The 21,006-nt window shown below is 41.8% G+C and overlaps 1 protein-coding gene across 3 annotated transcripts in view; it reads right to left on the bottom strand.

Moving 5' to 3' along the window:
* Positions 1-21,006, bottom strand: part of Piezo2 (piezo type mechanosensitive ion channel component 2) — a 342,822-nt gene that overhangs the window by 144,648 nt on the left and 177,168 nt on the right. For all 3 annotated transcript variants that reach the window (XM_040741718.1, XM_040741719.1, XM_040741717.1), the window contains exon 4: positions 11,879-11,921. In XM_040741718.1, coding sequence (XP_040597652.1) covers positions 11,879-11,921 — 43 coding nt within the window. The remainder of the gene's footprint in view (positions 1-11,878; positions 11,922-21,006) is intronic.

Here is a 21,006-nt window from a genome sequence, read left to right as displayed (position 1 = left end):
ATTTCCTCCAGCTAATCTTGTCACCTCTGAACTGTCCCCTCCCTGGAGGCCCTTTGACCCTTTGACATCTTTTGTCAGTGACTACACTGTCTAACTGGTGAAGATGCTGGGACCATAGGATGGAGGCTTGTAAGGGCATTCTTGATGGTAACCAAAAATATCAGTCTTAGGGATGGAGAGATGGTGCTGTTCCTCCAGAGGACCTGGGTTTGATTCCCAGAACCCACATGGTGGTTCATAACCTCCTGCAACTCAGTTCCAGGGGACCTGCTTCCTTCTTCTGACCTCTGTGCATACCAGGCATGCACAAGGTACACAGACACAGGCTCAGGCTAAACATCTTTACACATAAAACAAAATACTGAAAAAGAAATTAATAATAAGAAATATCAATTGTTCAACCACACTAGTAATAAACTCACAGTCATCTCAGTTATCCCCCTTTTCTTCGACTGGTGCCTTGACCATCTTGGGAAAGATGAATTTAATTTTGTTGAGATACACAGTGAGGGGCAACAGCAGAGAAGGGCATATATTCCTCTCATAAACACTGACCCAGTAAAACTAAAAGTCTTTGTGCGTGACTCGAATATAGCAATAACAAAGTAATCAACATGGACTCTAGAATATAAGACCTCAAACTGAACCTGATTCCTGCTGAATTAACTGAACAAATCTGCGTGAATGTCCGCTGTATCACAAAAACTTTGGCATGCCCTGCACTGACAGCGTGGAGGAAGACAATTGTTTTTCCAGAGCAGGAGAGGCTGAGTGGGAGGCATATGCTTAAAAGGCACAGGAAATGTGTGTGTGTGTGTGTGTGTGTGTGTGTGTGCGTAGTGTAGTGTTTGTGCAAGTGGTCAGGGGGCAGCATCAAATGTTTCCTATATCATGCTATCATGCTACACCTTATTTTTTTGAGCCAGGGTCTTTCATTTAACTCAGAGCTTGCAGTTCAGCTACACTCCCTGGCAAATAAGCTTTCAGGATTCACCTGTCTCTGCACACTACACCACCAGCACTGGGGTGACAGATATGTACTGCTGCACCCAGCTTCCATGACATGACTAGAGATCCAAACTCAGGTCCTTGTAATTATGTATTTTTGAAAACACTGAAATTAAACATGTGTTGTAATAGATCAAGACACAGACTGTACTTCTTGGGAGTAGTCATAGTAAAAAAAAAACAGTTTGAAAGCTGTTCTCTGGGGAAACTCTTTCCTATTGGGTGGGAGCCACTGGAAGGGAGGGAGCTGAAGATAACACAATTTCTATGTTCAGATTTCTAAGAGCTAGAGTATGTCATAAGGTATACTTCTGACATATCCAAAGGCGTGTGCTATGCATATGATGTAGTATGGGAGGTAGAGAGCAGGTTATTGTTCACTCTCTCAGCCACGTGGAGAGAATATCCACGTTCGCTGAAACAGTCTCCCCTAAACAAGCGGGTGAGTTTGGGTCCGGTCAGATTTGCCACCAAAAATAAGGATAGACCTTCTAGTTTTCATCTGAATTTTGAAGTTGCAGGTGAATGATATCAAAATCTGCACCGAAGTTAATTACAACTAATGAATAATAAGCTATAAAAATATAATTGATACTGCTAAAGGAATAAAACAGTAGCTTATGACCGAAAACCTCACTGACATTTTAATTGTCAGAGGAAAGAATAGGGCGGCACTAGAGACTATGGAAATCATGGTGTTATTAGGTAAAATGCAGGTGGATTATTTGTTTTGCATTGATAATAACTGGCAGGTAGCATTAGCATGGTTGGTTATTTGTTTTGTGCTGATAATAACTGGCAGTTAGCATTAGCATATTACTCCGGATCTACAGGTATTCATTATCCTAAAGATTTCCAAAGGGGATTAGTCCTTGAGGGTTAAAATCTAATGCCATTTGACAAACAGATATTACTTATATCTCAGAATTTGGACATTTAAAATATGTTCATATAACAGTTGACACATTTTCTGTTCCTTATGCTTGCATATGATAGCTACGCTAGCCATGCAGGCAATGCATTCAACCTTGGCCTCTATTAGAGCCACAATTTTTTCTTTAAAAAAATTAAGATGTAGGAGACACAGAGGTCTTGGTGCTGCAGACAGGTACTAGAGGAACCTGGGATGGAATGCTGAGCACAAAGGCTTGTCCCTACAGGAGAAGGAATGAAGAGCCTATTTTCCACCCAGAAGGCTGGAGTAGATGTGGTTTCTAGCCTGGTGACCTGTGTGCAAGCTGTGCAGCTGGCGATTTCCCAGTGCTGAACTCTCCTCCAGACCCTTCTGGTAAACTTGCTTTTCTCATTCCATCTATAGGACATATCTTCATGGAAAGCATCACACGTACTTTACAAAGAGCTTCAGTGTAATCACATCTGCTCTGTATTTAGCTTACTTTGCTCCTCAGGAGATTTGGATATGCTTTGTTGTGTGTGTGGGACTGAGTTAAGTTAATCATCACAAGAGTAGTTTTCATCAGATTGTTCTGTATTTAAATATGCCTTTAAAAAAACACTCAGGTTCAGACTCCCAAAGTTTAAAGCTACATTGGCTCCTGAGTTGCTTCACTCACCCCCACAATCTCCTACACACACACACACACACACACACACACACACACACACACACACACACACACACGCATGCATGCACGCACATGCACACGCACACACACACACACTTTCAGGAAAAATTGTCATTTCCAGGGAACCTGTGCATATCTTTCTGAGTTCCTGGGGAACCCTCAAAACACTAGTTTGTAAAGGAACATAGAGGCCAAAGACCGTTATTGCGCTCACAGAAGAACAGAGCGAAACAGCAAAGCCACCAAAAGCGAACTCCTCTGAATGGTTTTGGAGCAATGGAGAAGATCACCCAGAAGGGATAAAAAGGAAGAGTAAGAAAAGCCAAATCCGAGGCAAGGTGGAAATGAAAAGTGAACAAACAGTAATAGCCCAAACCTAACAAGACCTTGGGACAAATGGAAGGTCTTGGACAGGTCACAGCTGTGATATGAACCTGTTGAAAACAACACTGAAATTTTAGCAAGCATAGGAAAAGCATTATGGCCACAGTCAGAAAGTCACTTGTCAAAAAGAAATAAAGCCTAGAGGTCCATGAGCGTTTCCTAACATCTCAACAGAAGCTGCTGCTGGCTCTCTCCCCGGGGGATTCCCTCCTCACAAAGTTTATGCCAAGGATAAAATTAGCAATGCTGCATGCAGTGGGAACTGCTGCTTTGGTGAATAATTTTATTTGGAATTCTGGGAAATTGGGTTTTAACAGTTCAAGGTCAATGGAAACGGACTGAATTATGGGTTTGTGGCTAAGGTATTGGGAGACTTTCTGCTAAACAAAGATTTGTTAGTTTCATAAATTAATAAAAGATAAGCACTCCTAGAATGAGATGTGGCTATTGCCTTATTTCCCAGCCACATTCATACTCACACAGGCCAAGTCACACCCATCTTGTGTTCTCTAAGAGGCATGACTTGAACTACTGCTTCTGCATGGTTGCCTCTCCCCTTAGATACTTCAGATGGCTTCTGTTGGCTCAGAAACATGTACCTCTGAAGTATTTACGGCTCCTTCTGGCTTGATGGGCAGAGCAAGTCAGTGGCCTTGTGACCCTACTCAGTGGCTGTATCAGAGATTCTAACTAGGACAGGGTGGCAGGAGACACTGTACTTGGTGACATTCAGAAGCAGGCAGGGCAACACAGTAGCACAGCTGTGGGACTAAATGTGACAATGCCTGTCCCATGTAGAGGAAAAATAGATCTCTGAGTCTGCACTGGGAATGAGTAGACTCCATAGCCCTGTAGACTTCTCCCCTAACTTTTAGGCAACAAATAGTTTGGTTTTGCTTTTTGTACCTCCCCCCATTAAGAGAATGACTGGGAAACATGCTGTATCCCTCCCAGTGAAAAGGCAATAGCTACTCTATGTGTCCCAGAAATAGAGAATGAGCCAAACAGAGAACACTAACAAGCCTAGCAACATTTTTCTTTAAGAAGTTAAGCACCTGTTTTATGAAAGTGCTGGTGACCATCCCCAGCCTAGGGCGGAGCCTGAACTCTCAATTTCACATCTCAAGAGTTCCCTCCTTCTCCTTGCATTGTGGTCTGTGTCCATTAGTGTGCCTACATATAAATACTAGTAAATTCATTGCAAATACCTTCTGCCTGCTATGAAATTTGATCATCTTTGTGCAGTTCTAAATAAGTAAATTTAACTGGTCAGAACAGAGTACAGGGGATTTTAAACCCAAATACTTCTCATGATGGCCCAGTGAAAAAAATCTCTTCTCTCTTTATAGCAAGCAGATCAATACATTGAATCTGGCTTAAGCCCTTGCAGCCCCGTGAGGCTCAGCTGTATCTTAATTCCATGCTTGAACTCCCCTCTGTTACTGGTGTGCGCACCTATTGGTATTTTTCATCTGTTCCCTGAACGCTGCCCTCTCAGGCCAATCAGTGCTCACACAGCAGACAGGAGAAGCTTGCATACCACTTAGGGCTCTACTCTGCTGTGTGCACGTCCTGAGGGGAGAAGGCTACAGTTGGACTTTGTTCTGTTCTTTGATAAGGCCTCAAAGAGTATCGTGTTGTATTTAACTAAAACTTACACAAAGCATACTTACATACACACACACACACACACACACACACACACACACAAATCTTGAAGAAAGCTAAATCACTTGTGCTAAAAATGATTCCCATAAGAACCACAGGCTAATAACAACAAAACATCAAAACAGAAGAAGGCACAAGAATGATGGCTGCCTTATATGCCATCCTAGAACTCTCATGCAGTGGCTGATGGAGGCAGAGGTAGACACCCACAGCTATGAACCAAATTGAACCCCTGGAATCCAGTTGCAAAGAGGAGTGATGACCAAAGGAATCAAGATAGGGCTGGTGAAACCCACAGAGGAAGCTGACCTAAATAAGGGGGGAACACATGGACCCCAGACTGATGCCTGGGGGGCCAGCATGGGACTGATCCGGACACCCTCCCACCGAATCTGGGTGACAGAGAGGAGGCCTTGGCAATCTGTGGGACCTTAGAGAGTAGATCAGTATTTATTCCTGGCATACAGAGGGACTCTGGGAGCCCATGTCATGTGGAGGGATGCTCTCTCAGCCTGGACACATGGGGAAGAACATGGGCCCTTCCTGGGATGATATGACAGACTCTGAAAATCCCTCATGGAAGCCCTTGCCCTCACTGGGGAGCAGAGGGGGCATGGAGTGGGGGTGAGGGGTTGGGAAGATTGGGGGTGGGGGAGGAAGGGAGGGAGAGAGAACTGAAAGTGATATGTAAAAAGTTAAATAAAAATATGGAGAAAAAAAATAAATGACTGGTCAGGGCAGTCCAAGTGACAGTCAAAACAATATAGGTTATAAATAAAGTTCTTGATTGCTCCTAAATAGTTTAGAGTAGCTTCTTATTGCTGAAGACACCACACACATAACACACAGGACTCGGATGGTCTTAGCTGATATGAAAGATTCTTTCCTGTGATATAGCTTTCATGGTTCCAGAAAATACTATGTAGGTTGCCTAGAGGGAAGCAAATAAACAGTCCAACTCAGCAACGTCTACAAACCATGGCAATTACAGGCATGGCAAGATATGCATCAATGTGTAATAGTGATACTCACATATTGGGGCAAACAACAGCTATCTAACTGGATTCAAGGTCCAGTAAATAGGAGGGAAATTATGCCTGGTACTGGAAACCTACCAGCTTCCAGGGGAAATCAGGGTCATGGACCTTAGAAAAGAATCTACCACCAAATACTAGACCAGTGTCAATCATCAATCAATCAAATTCCCCACTCTCTTTTTTTTTCGTTTTTAATTTTAATTATTACTTATTGCTTAATCAATCAACAAATATTTAAAAATTTAAATTTAAGTTATAAACAAGGTTGCTTCACATGTCAATTCCACTTCCTTTTTTGTTGTTGTTTTGTTTTTGAGACAAGAGTTTCTCTGTATAGCATACCGGGCTGTCCGGGAACTTGCTTTGTAGAATCTATAAAGATTTTCTCTGGTATAGATGATGCTCTCTGAGATTTATCCAAGATCTACACATACTGAGTATTAAAAAAATTCACAAAAGTCTAGTTTCAGGTTGTTTTATATGTCATTTGTATCATGATATTGCACAAAGCATTTATAGACAAGATAACAAATTTACTTAGAAGAAATATGTACACAGTAAAATCAGTTTTTAAAATTAACACACACACACACACACACACACACACACACACACACACACACACACACACACAACCGAGATGTTTCTGGAAGATTTCAAGGATGAGCTTATGTAAGGAAGGTGATACAATATGGCATGACGATTGGGTGCTCTCTGCAGAAACTGCAACCAGAAAGGATAGTGATAGCAGAAAGTGCTCATGGGAGGAGAATTTACTGGAGAGATGGTATTGAAGGCCTTGAATATTATACTGGGTGTATAAAGCAGAAGAATCCCTGGGTGAGTGAAATCCCAAGTGAATATGTGTGTTGACACAAGTCAACCATGCCAAGGATTCCAGAGCCCCAGAAGCATGGAAGAATAGAAAAGCCTTCTCCTCAGAGGTGAAGCTTAGGAGGAACAGCATAGCCTTCCCTTCTGGTCCATACTTGGATGTTGACAGTAAATGCAGAAAATGCCTACCATAGCTTTCTCCCTCCTGAATGTCCACAGCCTGAAGACTGCTCCCATACAGAGATTGAGCACCTACTGTCCCCAAGTCCAGCTGGACAGCATAAGCCTTCTGTTTACTATCTGTTCACTCTTTATAATAAACAGGTTGGGCAGAGCTTTCTGTCTGTCTTTGTCTTTTCTTCCTTCCCTCATTGCCCAAATCAGGTCTGTCCCTGGAGTCATGTTTGACTCTGCAAATGGGGACTTGGAATTAATTCCACAGGCAAACAAATGACCCATTTACAGCTGCATTTAAGTTTTCCAAAACAAGATGAGGGAAAATTCCCTCTTGAGCAAGGAAAGGTTGGTTATAAGATATTCCCAGGGAAGGAGGGTTTGCTCCTGTGGGATAATAATAATAACAGGTGTGTGGAAAGAAGGGTCAGGGGTTGGAGTCCTTCAGACACGGGAGAGTGTTCCCTCCTGACGATGAAAAGCAGCACGACAGGAGGGTGCCAAAGGGTACAAAGGAGGTATGCTGGTCCCACCCTCTGGGAGTCCAACCTGGTGAAAGTTTCCTTGTGTCTTTTAACCACTGAGAGAGGAGTAGCTGAGGTGGGCGACAGAGAAGAGAGGAAGGAAACATGGTATTTAGTAGTCATGGAAGGTCTTTCTGTCTCTGCTACCCACTACCTATGGCAGGAAGCCACAAAGCTACAGTCCGATGATTGTTTGTTAGGCAGTTTGTATACATTTAGGAAGGTTTGTATGGAAGTGTGAGTATGTGTCTGAGGGTTAGAGCATTTTCCACAATCTTAAGAGAAAACTGACCATTCCTATTAACGGCAGCTTCATAGAGGCTGCCATTTTATCTGAGTGCAATGTCTTTGTCCCCAGCTAAGGTGTGTCACCGATGGAGGCAAAGAGAAACTACTTTATGTTAACGAGAGCTGTGAAAGATCTGGGTGCAGTATACACACAGAATGCAGATGGATACAAACACAAACTCTGAGATTGTAGATATGCGCCTATCAACACAGTCCTCCCAAACATTGCTGTTCCCAGACCCCACACCTCAGTTCTCCCCTGCATCAAACAGCACGGTTTGCCATCTCATGTTTTCCATGCAGCGTGTGGCTAACACCCAGACTTGAACTCCCTAAGGGATATGTTCTACAGCTTGTCTGTTCATACTACTAGTGAAACATGAGCCACCACAGGGGTATCTCCAGCCCAGATCGTGGTGCCAATGTAAACACCCAGAACTCAGCCTTAGTTCTGACCACTGCCATTTATTGCCTCCAGGACCCTGAGCAAAAGTGACCCAATCTGATAAAGATGGCGCTTAAAAACCAGGAGATGCTTTCCTTCAGTCATGTTGTGAAATAAATGTTTTAATTAAGCATTACATCTTATTCTAAAAACAAACAAAAAGATCATTTTACCAGATGCCTATTAACTGATACCCTTCTGGGATGATTGAAGGTCAAGCTGATTATTTCACAAGCTGGTAAATAAAGTTCTAGGTAAACTCAACATTTCAAATTTTACTCTCTCTCTCTCTCTCTCTCTCTCTCACACACACACAAACATCACACACTTGTTCACACACATTCAACACACCCAGAGATAGACACACACAGAGAAAACAGAATACATTCTCATTCTTTATCTCCTCCCTCCCCCCTCCCTTCCTTCTTATTTCCCTCCCTCCCCCCTCCCCTCTGTTATTTCCTGAAGAGAGTCTCTCACTAAATCCAAAGTGCAATGAATGCTTCAGCTAGGATGCTCGATGGTTGAGCTCCCATGATTTCCTTGCCCCACCTCCTCCTCCTCACCCATCCATCATACTGTGTGCTGGGCTTTTTATAGGTCCCCATGCTTGCAAAGAAGTCCTCTTATCCACTGAAACATCTGCTTGGCCACTTGCTGTAGCCCCTACCCTAGCCCCTTACTCTAGCCCCTAGCCTAGTCCCCCTACTCTAACCTCCACCCTAGTCCCTTGCTCTAGCCCCTACGCTAGCCCCTTACTGACCCCTATCTCAGCCCCTTTCTCTGCCCCTACCCTAGCCCCTACATATGCCCCTACTCTAGTCCCTACCCTAGCCCCTGCACAACAGGGGTGACCTGCCACAGCCACAGCTTGCCTCATCATCTAGCAAGTTGCTGTGTGGTAAGGGTTAGAAAATGCTAGATCCTTTCTGGCTGCATTGAAGCCCACTATGGTAGGTTGAATGTAATTGGCTCCCATAACCCCATGACCCCATAATTCCATAATTCCATAGGGAGTGGCACAATTAGGGGGTTGGCTTTGTTGGAGCGTGTGTGGCCTTGTTGGAGGAAGCATGTCACTGTGGGGGTGGGCTTTGAGGTTACACATACTCCAGATACCACCCAGTGTGTTAGTTGACTTCCTGTTGCCTGCAAGATGTAGCAGGCTTGGCTCCAGCAACATATCTGCCTGCATGCCATCTGAAACTGTAAGTGAGCCCCCTCAATTAAATGTTTCCTTTATAAGAGTTGATGTAGTCATGGTGTCTCTTCACAGCAATAGAAACCTAAATAAGACACCATTGGCTAAATTCTGTAGCCAAACACCCTGTGCAACCCTGTCAGGAAGCCAGTCATTCATTCTCTATCCATCTGACTAGCTCATGTGGGTACTGAAGTATGAAGACCAGTCTATCTTAGATGATTAAGTACTCTCCTGTGTAAAGGAGGAGATGCATAGAAATGAGTTTCCAGATAGTGTACTATATCCCATAATGGGAGAACTTGAGAGCAACGTGGGGAAGTCTGGGCATAAACTGTGAGGAAAGGCTTCACCATGAAGAGAGTGAGGGTTAGGAAGGGACGAACAGGTGGATGTTTCTCTACAGTGGGAGCAGCAAGTCTGACAGCAGGCAGAAGGCTGCAGGACACTGCAGTCTCCCCAGACTTTGGATCACCTTTACCTACATTGTGAACAATTCTAGGAGAACACATGTTCATCATGGCAGGCTATTTTTGGTGTTTGATTTTATACTTAAAAATGTTCTTTTGGAGTGACAAGGTGTTTCACTCCACAATCCTAAGAAAGCATCAAATAAAACACATACAATTACATTAACAATGATGTCATGTGTCCAGGAGAGATAACACACATTTACTGAGAATAAAGCCTTGGCTTTTTGAGTGAAAATGGGTAAGAGATCAGTAAAAGCCTGTTATTTTTAAACAGGCAGCAGTCAGCTTGACCTAAAAGCAGGAACCTGTCGCCGGTTTGTGGGCAGTCTGCTGGGCTCCAGGATAATTACCTGATAAATTTTTATTTTTCTCAGATGAAACCTGCAGCTCGCTCTGGAAGGAGGAATATGTATAGAGCCTATTCTGATCCTACTGTGGTGCCTTTCGCTGTCACCTTTTGGCGAGTGAGGGTGAGATGCAGTAGCAAATGCCTCTTGCAGATAGAGCATTTAAAACCCAGTACACCGTTGTTCAAGCACATTAGATCTTTCTGAAGCACAGGTGCTACCATTGACACTTGACATGGATGAACACTCGACATGGATGCACGCTTCTCCAGAGTTCCAGGGTCTTCATCACTTTGGGTCTAAATGAGACCCAGACCTTTGCTACTGAGAATGTGGGCCATCCTAGTTCATAACATACTCAGAACAGGGAGAATGCCACTGACTTTATTCTGTCACAGTTGTCTAGTATAACTATGACTAGGCTGGCAGATGGCTATGAGTTATAAATATTTATATCTATATCTATGAAAAGCAAGATTTCTGATTGAAACCCAAATATGTTAAGCATGTTTCTTTTATGTTAACAGAGTTGGCTCTTGTTGTATGGATATTAATATTGTAATATTTCAGAGGACAACTAACAAATCCAGGCTTTCCAAAGGCTGGTGATTAAGAAAAGAAGACAGGAAGGTTTGTGGGACACTGATCTAAATAAAGGAGCCATTGAAACCAAGAAAAGTGACATTTTTGAAGGGATCAGGCTATTTAAATATTGGTAGGGCCTTCAGTGATCCTAAGACTCACACAAAAGAAGGACCTAAAGAAAGATTCTTGCAGAGACTCTAGACTGCATCCTTCCTCATCCTTTGAGGGGTTGGCCACCCCCCAATATCCTTAGGCTCACCTCCTTGATATCCTTAGTAATTAATTATGAGAAGTTACAGAAAACTAAACTGCAATGGTGCTGGGAGAGGAGACATTAGTACAGGGAAATAAGTCTTTAAAGTTACTTATGAAAATGGCAAAGCTGCTCCTGTCACATTGGGCCTGGTGAAGTCGCCCATCACTACTGAAAAGACAGTGAAGCATTTTAAAGCATGCTATTGTTTCCTTTGTATGTTTCCAGTACTCTGTTGGCTTGGTAAGTCAAATTTTAAATAAAATGATCTAGTAAAAATATACTTTTGAAATTTCTCTCTGATTCAGTGTCTATGTCCATATTGAAGGTTTTACATGGGATGCCACACGCCTCTGGGAGGAAGCCATTTGCTATGTCAGTTCCCAGGGCAGGTAGCTCAGAGGAGCAGCACTGACAAGACACTGCTAACACCTACCTGATGCTACTGGGAGTCATTTCCTTTTCTTTTGGGGAGATGGCAGTTTGGAAATGCTTAGGATTACGTGATGGGATCTTAATACTATCTTAGAGCTGGTAATATGTAGCTGTTTTAATATTGGGAATAGTCATTGCCAATACAAATGCATTTGTATTAGAACAAGGTAATGAAGGCAAGAGAAGGCCAAATACTTGCGGGAGCTCTTTAGTTATAGAGCTCACCTTTCAGACTATATTGTGGTCCAAGAAGCATCCTCACACCAATGCTCAATTTTTTCTTTATTTCTCCTCCATGTAGAGGTGGGGATTTTTATCTTATTTGTATTTTATGTTTTGTGTTTTTGAGACAAGGTCTCATGTAATCCAGACTGGCCTCAGACTCCCCATATAGCTGACGCAGGTCTTGAGCTACTGATTTTCCTGGCTCTATCTCTTAGTGTTAAGATCACTAAGAAAGGATTTTATACAATAAAGCTCTAACTTTACAAAGACAGCAAGGCTCAGAGACATAAAATAACATCATGTACAAGGTCACAGAGTCACAGCAGTGATGGCAAGACGAAAGGGGAAAACCACTTAGAATAAAACGGAGACAGTAGTGGTTAAGGGAGGGCTATGGGAATCCCTACTTACCTTTCAAAGCCGATCTGCCGAAAAGTCTTTTCCCATGTTGAACCTGCAAGGTAAGGAGACCACAGTCAGTACACTCATGGCCTCAGTTTCATTCTGCTGCCTCACATTTCCATGAAATGACTTCCTCCCTCAAAGTCATCACTCCCACATCCGGTCTGCAAATGGCCTTTTGCATATTTTGTTTTTCCTTTCACTTCATGCTTAATTAATAATACAATGATACAAAGATAATTAGATCCCTCACATCAAATATTCATCATTCCTTTGTAATGCAAACATTCAAAATCCTCACTCACGGCTATTGTGAAAAATACAGTAATTTATTGTTCCGTTGAATTAAACAGCGTGTAATGTAACATCAGTTTATTTCTTCCATCAAATTATGATTTCATCCTTGACCATTCACCCCTCCATGCCCTCTCCAGCTTCTAGTAACACCATTTTACTCTTCTTCCATGAGATAAGCTTTTCTAGATGCCATAAATGTTACAAAAGCAAGATCAGACAAACAGAATTACATCAAACTCAAGTGGGTAAGTGAGCACACTCCAGACAGCTCAGTGTGGACAGTTGGGGAAAATGTGAGTCCCATTCTCATTAAAAATAATGTAATGAAAAAAATGTAATGAGGTCTGGGAAGATGGCTGGATCCTTAAAGTATTTGCCTTGCAAGCATGGGGACCAAAGATGGGACCCACACAACCCACAGGCGTGCTAGCTTTTATTAAATGCCACTCTGGTGAACACCGCGCATGTGCTGAAGTTAAGGGTTAGTGACAACTCAGTAATTATACATTTTTATTTTAGTCACAATGACAAATAGCCCCCCACGTGGCCCTCAGTTTGTAAGTTGTGTATGCACCAGCTGATAACCACCATAGATCACTTCTGGTTATTTATTGATGCCTTATTCTGTAAGAATGGGTGGAGAGTTCAACCTGGAGTCTCCAGAGTCTGCTAAGAAGTTGTTCACCAGTGTGAGGAAACTAGGCTAGTACTGAAGTCACTTTCTTGAGAACACTGCCTCAAATGTTTTATCTACAAATTGCCACAGAGATGTCCAGGGGCAAGCGGGCTTCCTGGAGGGCAGGAAGGAACCCCAGGGATTGTCTGGATTAATCTCAAGAGAGGCTGCATTAGTCTTGAGGGATCATAAAATGGTGTTTCACTAGGAGTCTGAGACTATGTTAATTGGTCACAATGGAGTACTTTAGATATTTTGACAGACTAATTTCAGAGACGAATGAGAGACTGACTTAAACCAAATTCACAGGTATTTTCTGGAATGACGTCACTGGGGTGCAGCTGGATTCCAGTTTGCTATGTGAGTGAGACTTAAGCCTAACCAGGCCAGGAATTTCTCTTGACCCCCAGCCCAGAGAAGTGACCTAAAGTGCATCTAAAGATCTTCCTTTCTGTGGATGTCATGCAAGACAATGGAACATCCTTATCTCAAGAATTCTTGGAAGAGAATGATCGACTCTAGAAATCCTACCAGTTCAGACAATGGTGAATATAACCTTTGGGTAGCAGCCATGTGCTTGAACTGGATGCTGCCTGGACTACATTATGAGGTGGAAATGATGATTCTTGTTAGAGGATGAAGCTGAAAGTCAGGAACAGAGCAAAGAAGGGTAGCAATGAAATGATGTTGAGAGGACTTGATGCTATTCTTCCTGACTTCTGCTTCCAACGAAAACCAAAATATCTTAATTTTCCTCCATTTCTATCATTTTTCAGATCTTCTCCAATATATTCTCAACATATTCTCAGTTTTTTCCCTCATTTTAATCCTAAGTAAACCTCTTTTCCTAACTGATTTCATTTATTGTCAAGGTAAAATGTAAATGATTTTGAACAGGTAGCTTTCACCAAGAAACGGGGTCTAAGTGATTTCTGAAAAATGCAAATTTAATCTAACAAGCAAGACAAAATCATAGTTTTGGGCTCAAGATGCCCAGTACTATTTGAAATAAATGTGGTTAAGAAACTGGTCCGTGTACCGTGGAGACCGTAGATGCCTTCTGTCTGCTCTGCAGTATCTTGATGCCTTTCACATCCCAGGCTCCTCACCCGCTGTCACAATTGGTACTTGCTTACCATCTGCATGTGCTACAAGTGGATCTGGATACATTGAAGTATGGTTTTTGCCCCTAAGACCCAAATACCCTGGAGGTTTGGGTTTTTATGTCCTTGGTGAGCACTTAGTCATGATAAAACAAGAAATTCTCAATAAATGGAACAGACATACCCAGATCCTTTGGCATGGAGGATACTTTTGGCAGCTCATTCTGCAGTTACTGAAGAATTCTTTTAAATCCATTAGCCGTGGTCTATGGCAGTAAACTGATATTATTTGACTTTGCCAATGCAGTCCCACATGTCAAAAACAGCAGAGAAAACAAAAGCACATGGCCAACTTCCTCGTTTGACCACTTTTCAAATGAGATTTACAGGGGTCCCTCACCTGTGGTTTTCCATGCTGTAGTACCAGTAACCTGCAGTCATCTGTGGTCTAAAATATTAAATGGAAAAATTCCAGAACTAAACGACTCACACATTTTAAATGACTTTCATTACAGAAGGTTGTCATAATTACTCTATTTTATGAGCTGTTATTGTCATTAACCTTATTGAGCCTCCTGTAGAAGTAACACTTTATGGTAAGTATTTATATAAGAGAAAACACATAATTCATAGGGCTTTGTGCTACTCTCAGTTTAGAATCCTTGGGGGTCTTGAAACATGTACCCATAGGTAAGGAGAATCACTGTCCCCACAGAGGAGTCTAAAACAGGCTGTATTTTCTAGAAGTCAAGCAACACAAAGATACTCCTAGCATGCAGAAAGGGATGAAATTCCTAACCGTGTTTATCCTTTCCAATTTTGGCCATGAATTATGATTCTTCACTTTTAAAATCTGCCCGTTAGTGTGTCAACATCCTATTCAACAGAATCGTATTCTAGAGAATAAGACGGTAAAGTGTGGATGGAGTCGGGCTGAAGTCTAATGACATTCACTTGAGGAAGCTCCAGTATCTGGCCCGTGTATTCCCTGGATGACAATACTCCATAGCACCTCTAAGCAGCCCCCGGGAGTTAGGTCCTACAGAAAACAGCCATGCTGTCTCCCCAGAAGACATGTCAGCAGTTGATTCTTACATGCAAAGAATGCTCTACTGATTATTCTCATCCTATAGCTGTCTGATTATTACCTTTTTAAAACGTATATTGGTTTATTTGTGTGTTTGTGTGTGTGTGTGTGTTCACATGCATGCATGCTCTTACCTGCTGAGTGATTTACCAGCCCCTTACTCCTGAGATTTTATTTTTTAATAGATTTTTTTCATACAGTATATTTTGATTATGGTTTCTCCTCCTCCAACTCCTTTCAGATCTGCCATACTTCCTCACCCATCCAAACCCACATCCTTTCTTTCTCTCTTTCTTTCTTTCTTTCTTCCTTCCTTTCTTCCTTCCTTCCTTTCTTTCTTTCTTTCTCGCTCTCTTTCTCTTTCCTTCTTTCTTTCTTCCTTTCTTCCCCTCTCTTCTTTCTTTCATTAGAATATGAACAGGCACATAAAAAAACAACAATAATGATAATAATAAACAACAAAATTGGACAAAATAGACAAACAGGAGGGAAAGGAGCCAAAAAAAAAAACCACAAGAAAACACACAGACCTTAAGACACACATTTGCATAAACAGAAAACTCATATAAACAAAAGGAACCTGTAAGATTAAAAAGAAAAGAAAAAAGAAAAACTTTCCAAAACTAACTTTGAGGTAATTTTGTTTAGGCCACTTACTGCTAGGCATTGGGCTTCCCCTTAGATGTGGTTTGTATCCCCAGTGAGACTCTGTTTTCCTTTGTGAGTGGCTATCAATTGGAGATAGCTTTTGGGCTAGGGATGGGGGTGTGTTCCCACTTCCCCTCTCAGCACTGGGACCAGATCTGGCTTAGACCTGTGCAGGCCCTGTGCATACTGCCTGTGTGTGTGAGTTCAAAGTCCATCGGTCGTGCTGTGCTGAGAAGGCCTTGCTCCCTTCGCATCCTCCATCCTCTGTGGTTCTTACACTCTTCCTGACCTCTCTTCCACAGAGGGGAGGGATTTGATGGAGGTACCCCATTTAGGGTTAGTGTTACAAGGTTTTTTATTCTCTGAATATTGTCTGGCTTCGGGTATCTGTATTTGTTTGCATCTACAGTTGGAGGAAGCTTCTTTGATGATGGCTGAAGAAGTCACTATTCTATGAGTGTAGCTGAATGCTATTAGGAGACATTTTTTGAGCCTTTAATTGATGTTAATTTGTTTCGAAATCTTTAAAAATGGCTAGAAATCCTTTAGTGTCCTTTCAACATCCTCCACAATATTTGTTTTCCTGTAAGTAAACAACAAAACAGCTAACACCATTAGGCTTACTCATGTTAGCTAGGTGAATTCCCCTGAACATTCAATGAAGTCAGTACTATTACTCTATCCTATGTTCAGGTGAGAATACCAAGGTTTAGATTAATGCCAGCTTCACTGTGCTTTGTCAAACGCCAGGCACTGAATTCAGGTCTTACCTTTGACAGCTTGGGTGCTTGTCCCAGAATTCACTTGTTACTCAATAATCCCAAAGTCATATTCTTGGTATTTGGAGATTGAGTCTTAAGGGGGTTATTAAGATCAATAAGGGCATGTGAGTGGGGTCCCCCTAACGGCATCAGTGGCTATTGATAACAGAGACTTGAACTGGCACCTCATTCTATCTCACAACGTGAGGGGCTCCACTATGCTGGGATGCAGCAGAAGGCTCTCGACAGAGGGTTCACCACGCCATTGGACCTCCAGCAGCAGGAGCTGTTTAAGCTCCTGTTCTTGACTTACACAGTCTATGGTATTTGGTTGTAGCAGCAGCACCTTCTTTGTTCTCCTTCCTATCACGGTCTCCCTCTTGATCTGGCTATTGTATGGGATTCAATTCTTTGCCCTCCTTTGCTCTCTGGATCTGAGTATTAATCCTAGAAGCAGGATGTGGGTAAGTTGCAGCTGTCTCTCATCACTCCTGTGCATTTCCTCGATGCTGTTAAATATTTAAAAATGCACAGCAAGGTTTCAAATGTATAAATAAATGCCATTAAAAGGTCAAATATGGGTATGTTGTCCCTACAAGATTAAACCAAAGTGAGCATATTTCCCCCACCCTTGTGGTATCAATTTGAAGCTATAGAACTTTATTTGAAGAGAGGCATGGACACTCTAATGACCACACTGCTTCCTTAGACGAGTCACTCCTGAGTCCTGCTCTTTGATATGATGACCAGAGGATTTCAACACATTTTTATTTTTTTCATAAGTGTTATTGTTAGAAAAGCAAAATTCTCTATCTTTGTATCACTATGAGAGCACCCTCAATTACTATGTCTCCTCACTGATTCTTTTCATCTGCCTTTCTTCCAACCAATTTCATACTCAAGTAACAGTTTTCCTTATAGTTTCAAGATGTAACAGAAATACAGTGTCAGACAAGAAAGCACATATTTCTTCTAGTTGAGTGATTTTATACCAAGCACGTCTCAGACCCTGAAATGATTTGAACTTAGGCCTGTCTCCATTCTTTCTTCAATAACTAGCAGAAAAGGAGCAATAATCCACAAAGTGATGGGTTTTGCCAGCATATTCCTATAAAACAGGAGCATTTTCATAAACCATAGGAGCTTTCAGGCAGGCAGACATGCCACCTGGCACACAACTTAGTGAGAATGAGCTCAAGTATCAGGAAATTGTCCATATGTACTCTTTGCCAGAGGCTTCATTCACATCATTTTTTTAAATACTGGAAAGGAAAAGATTTTTAAACCTAGTTTTTTCTTAAAGCTGAGATTTAACCGTGAATATAGAATATGGAATTGTAGGAGAAAAGAAGATTTCTCTTTCATTTGACCAATAGAGACATTCAAAGTATTATACACTAAGATACAAATCCTTCATTAAATAATGGATTAAAAATAATCTTTGACTTCTATTTTAAAAAAGAATTTAACTGGCAGTCTTAAAGGTTTCCCATTGAAGTAGTTATAGGCAAATTGAAAAGACACACACACACACACACACACACACACACGCATACGCACGTGCACGCACGCACGCGCACAGGGGTGGGGGGACGTATACACCTATTTTCAAGAACCATCTACCAGAACATTGATTTCACTGAACTGTGTAGCTCAAATTCTAGAATTCTTTGTATGTCTCCCACAGAAACCAAGAAAACCCACTACACTTAAAGAATGTACAAATAAATTTCTTCTCTTTCCCCACTGCCTTCCCCACTGTCTTCCTCTAATTTAGAAACCAATTTTTCTGAAAGGAGTTGGCTAATGACCCTTTCCAAAGATGCTTTGTTTTGAGGAGGCCACATTTCTTTCTCATCAATGCCATCATCACCCTTTCTTCCCTTGGCCTCCTCCCTTCACTGCCTTTTACATCCAATCATACACCCAGACACAATTAGACAACAGAAAGCGAGTATGGTTGGGGATTGATGGGCAGGAGGGATTCCATGGGATTGCATCTTTTGAGAAATAGTTGACTGGCTAATAAAGAAGTTATAGGAATAGTTAGGGTCTGACAATTCCTGGCAACTCCCCAACATAAGCAACGGAAACAACCTAAATGAACATCAAGTACAAGAGTAAACACACAATTTAAATGCAGTGGCCAGTATGTAATTTACATTTTTATGTTGACACAGAGCAGTGGGAAAACTTAGACTTACAATTTTTATGTGATTAGAAAAATTATAGTTGACATGTTGCCACAACCTATTCAAGTCCATGACGTTCCCATGACTTGGGGGCTTTCTATTCTTTATGCATCTACTTTGGGGAGAATGTTTACATTTCTTTTATCACAAGATGGTCAAAAATAGAAACTGGAGAAAATCCACAGCATTTAGAATGCAAGGTCAGAGAGGAAACTCAGTTTTTAAAAAGCAAGGCACAAGAATGTGACGGGAGGAGGTTTTTAGGAATGAGAGGCCAAGTGAAGGGAAAGGTGTTCATGTCTTTGGGGGTCTCTGGGGGAGACTAGTAACTCAAAGAAATTTAGGGAGAATCCAGGAAGTGATTCTCTGGTAGAGCATCTGCTGGAGGAGCACCTGACTCTCCAAGTTCCATTCTCCAGGTTCCAAAATGAAAGAAGAAAATTTCAGTGGAATTATGGAGAATATAGTATGAAAGAATAGTTTTCAAAGTGGTGCAAAGTTGGGGGACGAAACAAAGGCAGATTTCTATTTTTAAGGTCAGGTTTAACAGAGGCGTAGAGGGATGATGGAACAAGAAAGAAGTTTGTGGAGCCACTGAAATATGAGCAGGGATAATGGCCAACATGGGCCTTCAGATATAATGTGTGAGCACCTTCACTGTCACAGGGAGTGGAAAAGGATAGGCAGACATCAAAGAGCCAGAGAGAAATGGAAGTCTCATTTCTCATCAGTAGAGAGAGATCAGACTTATCATGGACACGGGACAGAGAGAAGGGGGTTGTGGTAACATGTACTACACTGTGATACTCTAAATGCAGCAAATGACAGGCATGGAGTTGAGACCGATGACGCAGAACAATGAGCTATGTATGGTACATGAAGAAGGCCTCTGGTGGGTTGTACATTTGAGTAAATATTGTTCTACAAAATCTACATGCTGATTAGTCTTTACAAGGAAGCAAGATATATAGAGAACCAAAATGAAACAAAGTAATCCATGGTTTAGATGATGTAGAAATGTCCTAAGTGTATCTTTATTGTTCAAGCTTTGCATGCTGGGCTGCTCCTGCACTGCCTCTATGGGAAACTCTAAAATCTACCTTAAAAAATAAAAATAAACATCTAATATCCATTTGTAGATTTTCCTTCTGCCCATATCTAATGAAAACTGACTTCAGAAGATATTTCCAGCAACTGTAATTCCACTCATTTCAAAGCCAGGTGCATGGGAGTTTGATAAGTCTCCCAAGTATCACACATGCATAGAAAATGGACTTCAGGTTTTTACCACACTTACCATATGGTGTATGAGTTCTCAAGAAGACATGGAATTCAAGGTGCCTGCATGAGGCTCTAATATTCTTGATCTTATGTGAACTCCATGAGATGACTTGTGATAAAAATTTAATGAAGTAAAAACAGATGGGTAAAGAACTTAATAGGTGAGTACAATAGAAAGTGTGAATTATCACCTTTCCCTGACTGTTCTTTGCAGATGTTCTTTTTTCAGGAATGTAGGCAGGTCATAGTACCCTGAAAACTCATTTGCAACCCTGAGCTAGCCCAGTTTATCAAAGGGAAGACAGGACTCAGGGAGAATCCTTGTGGTGAAGTCTCTATGACAGACATCAGGAGCCTTGCAGTTTTGATCTTGTATGATACATCTTTGTGAGTTCATATTGACATGTGATTATTATTTTTAGGCCTCAATACAAAACTTTCCAGCGGGCATTAGTGACACAGCTTTCATTACATCCTTTACTTGTTCGTGGCTACATACTTCTTGAGTCAATTACAAGATGAAGGTGACATCCTCTGCTTCGGTACCAATGTTCTTTCAAAGTTGTTAATGCACTAAAGTCCTAGAACTCTGGCAGGGAAGATGACAATGACTCAGCTCTTGTGGAAAATTGATTTGGCTTTGCATCCGCATGCCACACCTTGCTATGAGTCGGCTATCATATTGGGCACACGCTATAGGTCCACAAGTTGGTCAAGGCATTCATTCCTAAAAGGAGGGTTACCACCCTTCTTGTACAATTACAACCAAATGTCTATGTGGCATCTCACACAAAGTAGGTTATAGAGAAAAAGCCACTAACACAAAGTTCTTGGCAAGTATTTTTGTAAATGTTTATTTTTACTTATGTGTATGTGTGCGCGCCTGTGTGAGTGTGTTCCCTGTATGCCCCCGTGCAGCTGGAGTTGCAGGTGGTTGTGAGCTGCCCAACGTGGGTCCTGGGAACTAGACTAAAGTCCTACAAAAGCACTCTGCAGGCATTTTTAACAGCTGAGCAGTCTCCCCAGCTCCCTCAGCTAGTATTTTTTAAAGACTCGCTAATTTTTATTTTATATGCATGAATGTTTTGCCTG

The sequence above is a fragment of the Mesocricetus auratus genome, unplaced genomic scaffold, assembly GCF_017639785.1.
Source record: "Mesocricetus auratus isolate SY011 unplaced genomic scaffold, BCM_Maur_2.0 Super-Scaffold_6730, whole genome shotgun sequence".
In the NCBI taxonomy this organism is placed as follows: Eukaryota; Metazoa; Chordata; class Mammalia; order Rodentia; family Cricetidae; genus Mesocricetus; species Mesocricetus auratus.
The sequence above is the reverse complement of the archived record's forward strand: the minus strand, read 5'-3'. Positions and strand labels throughout refer to the sequence as shown.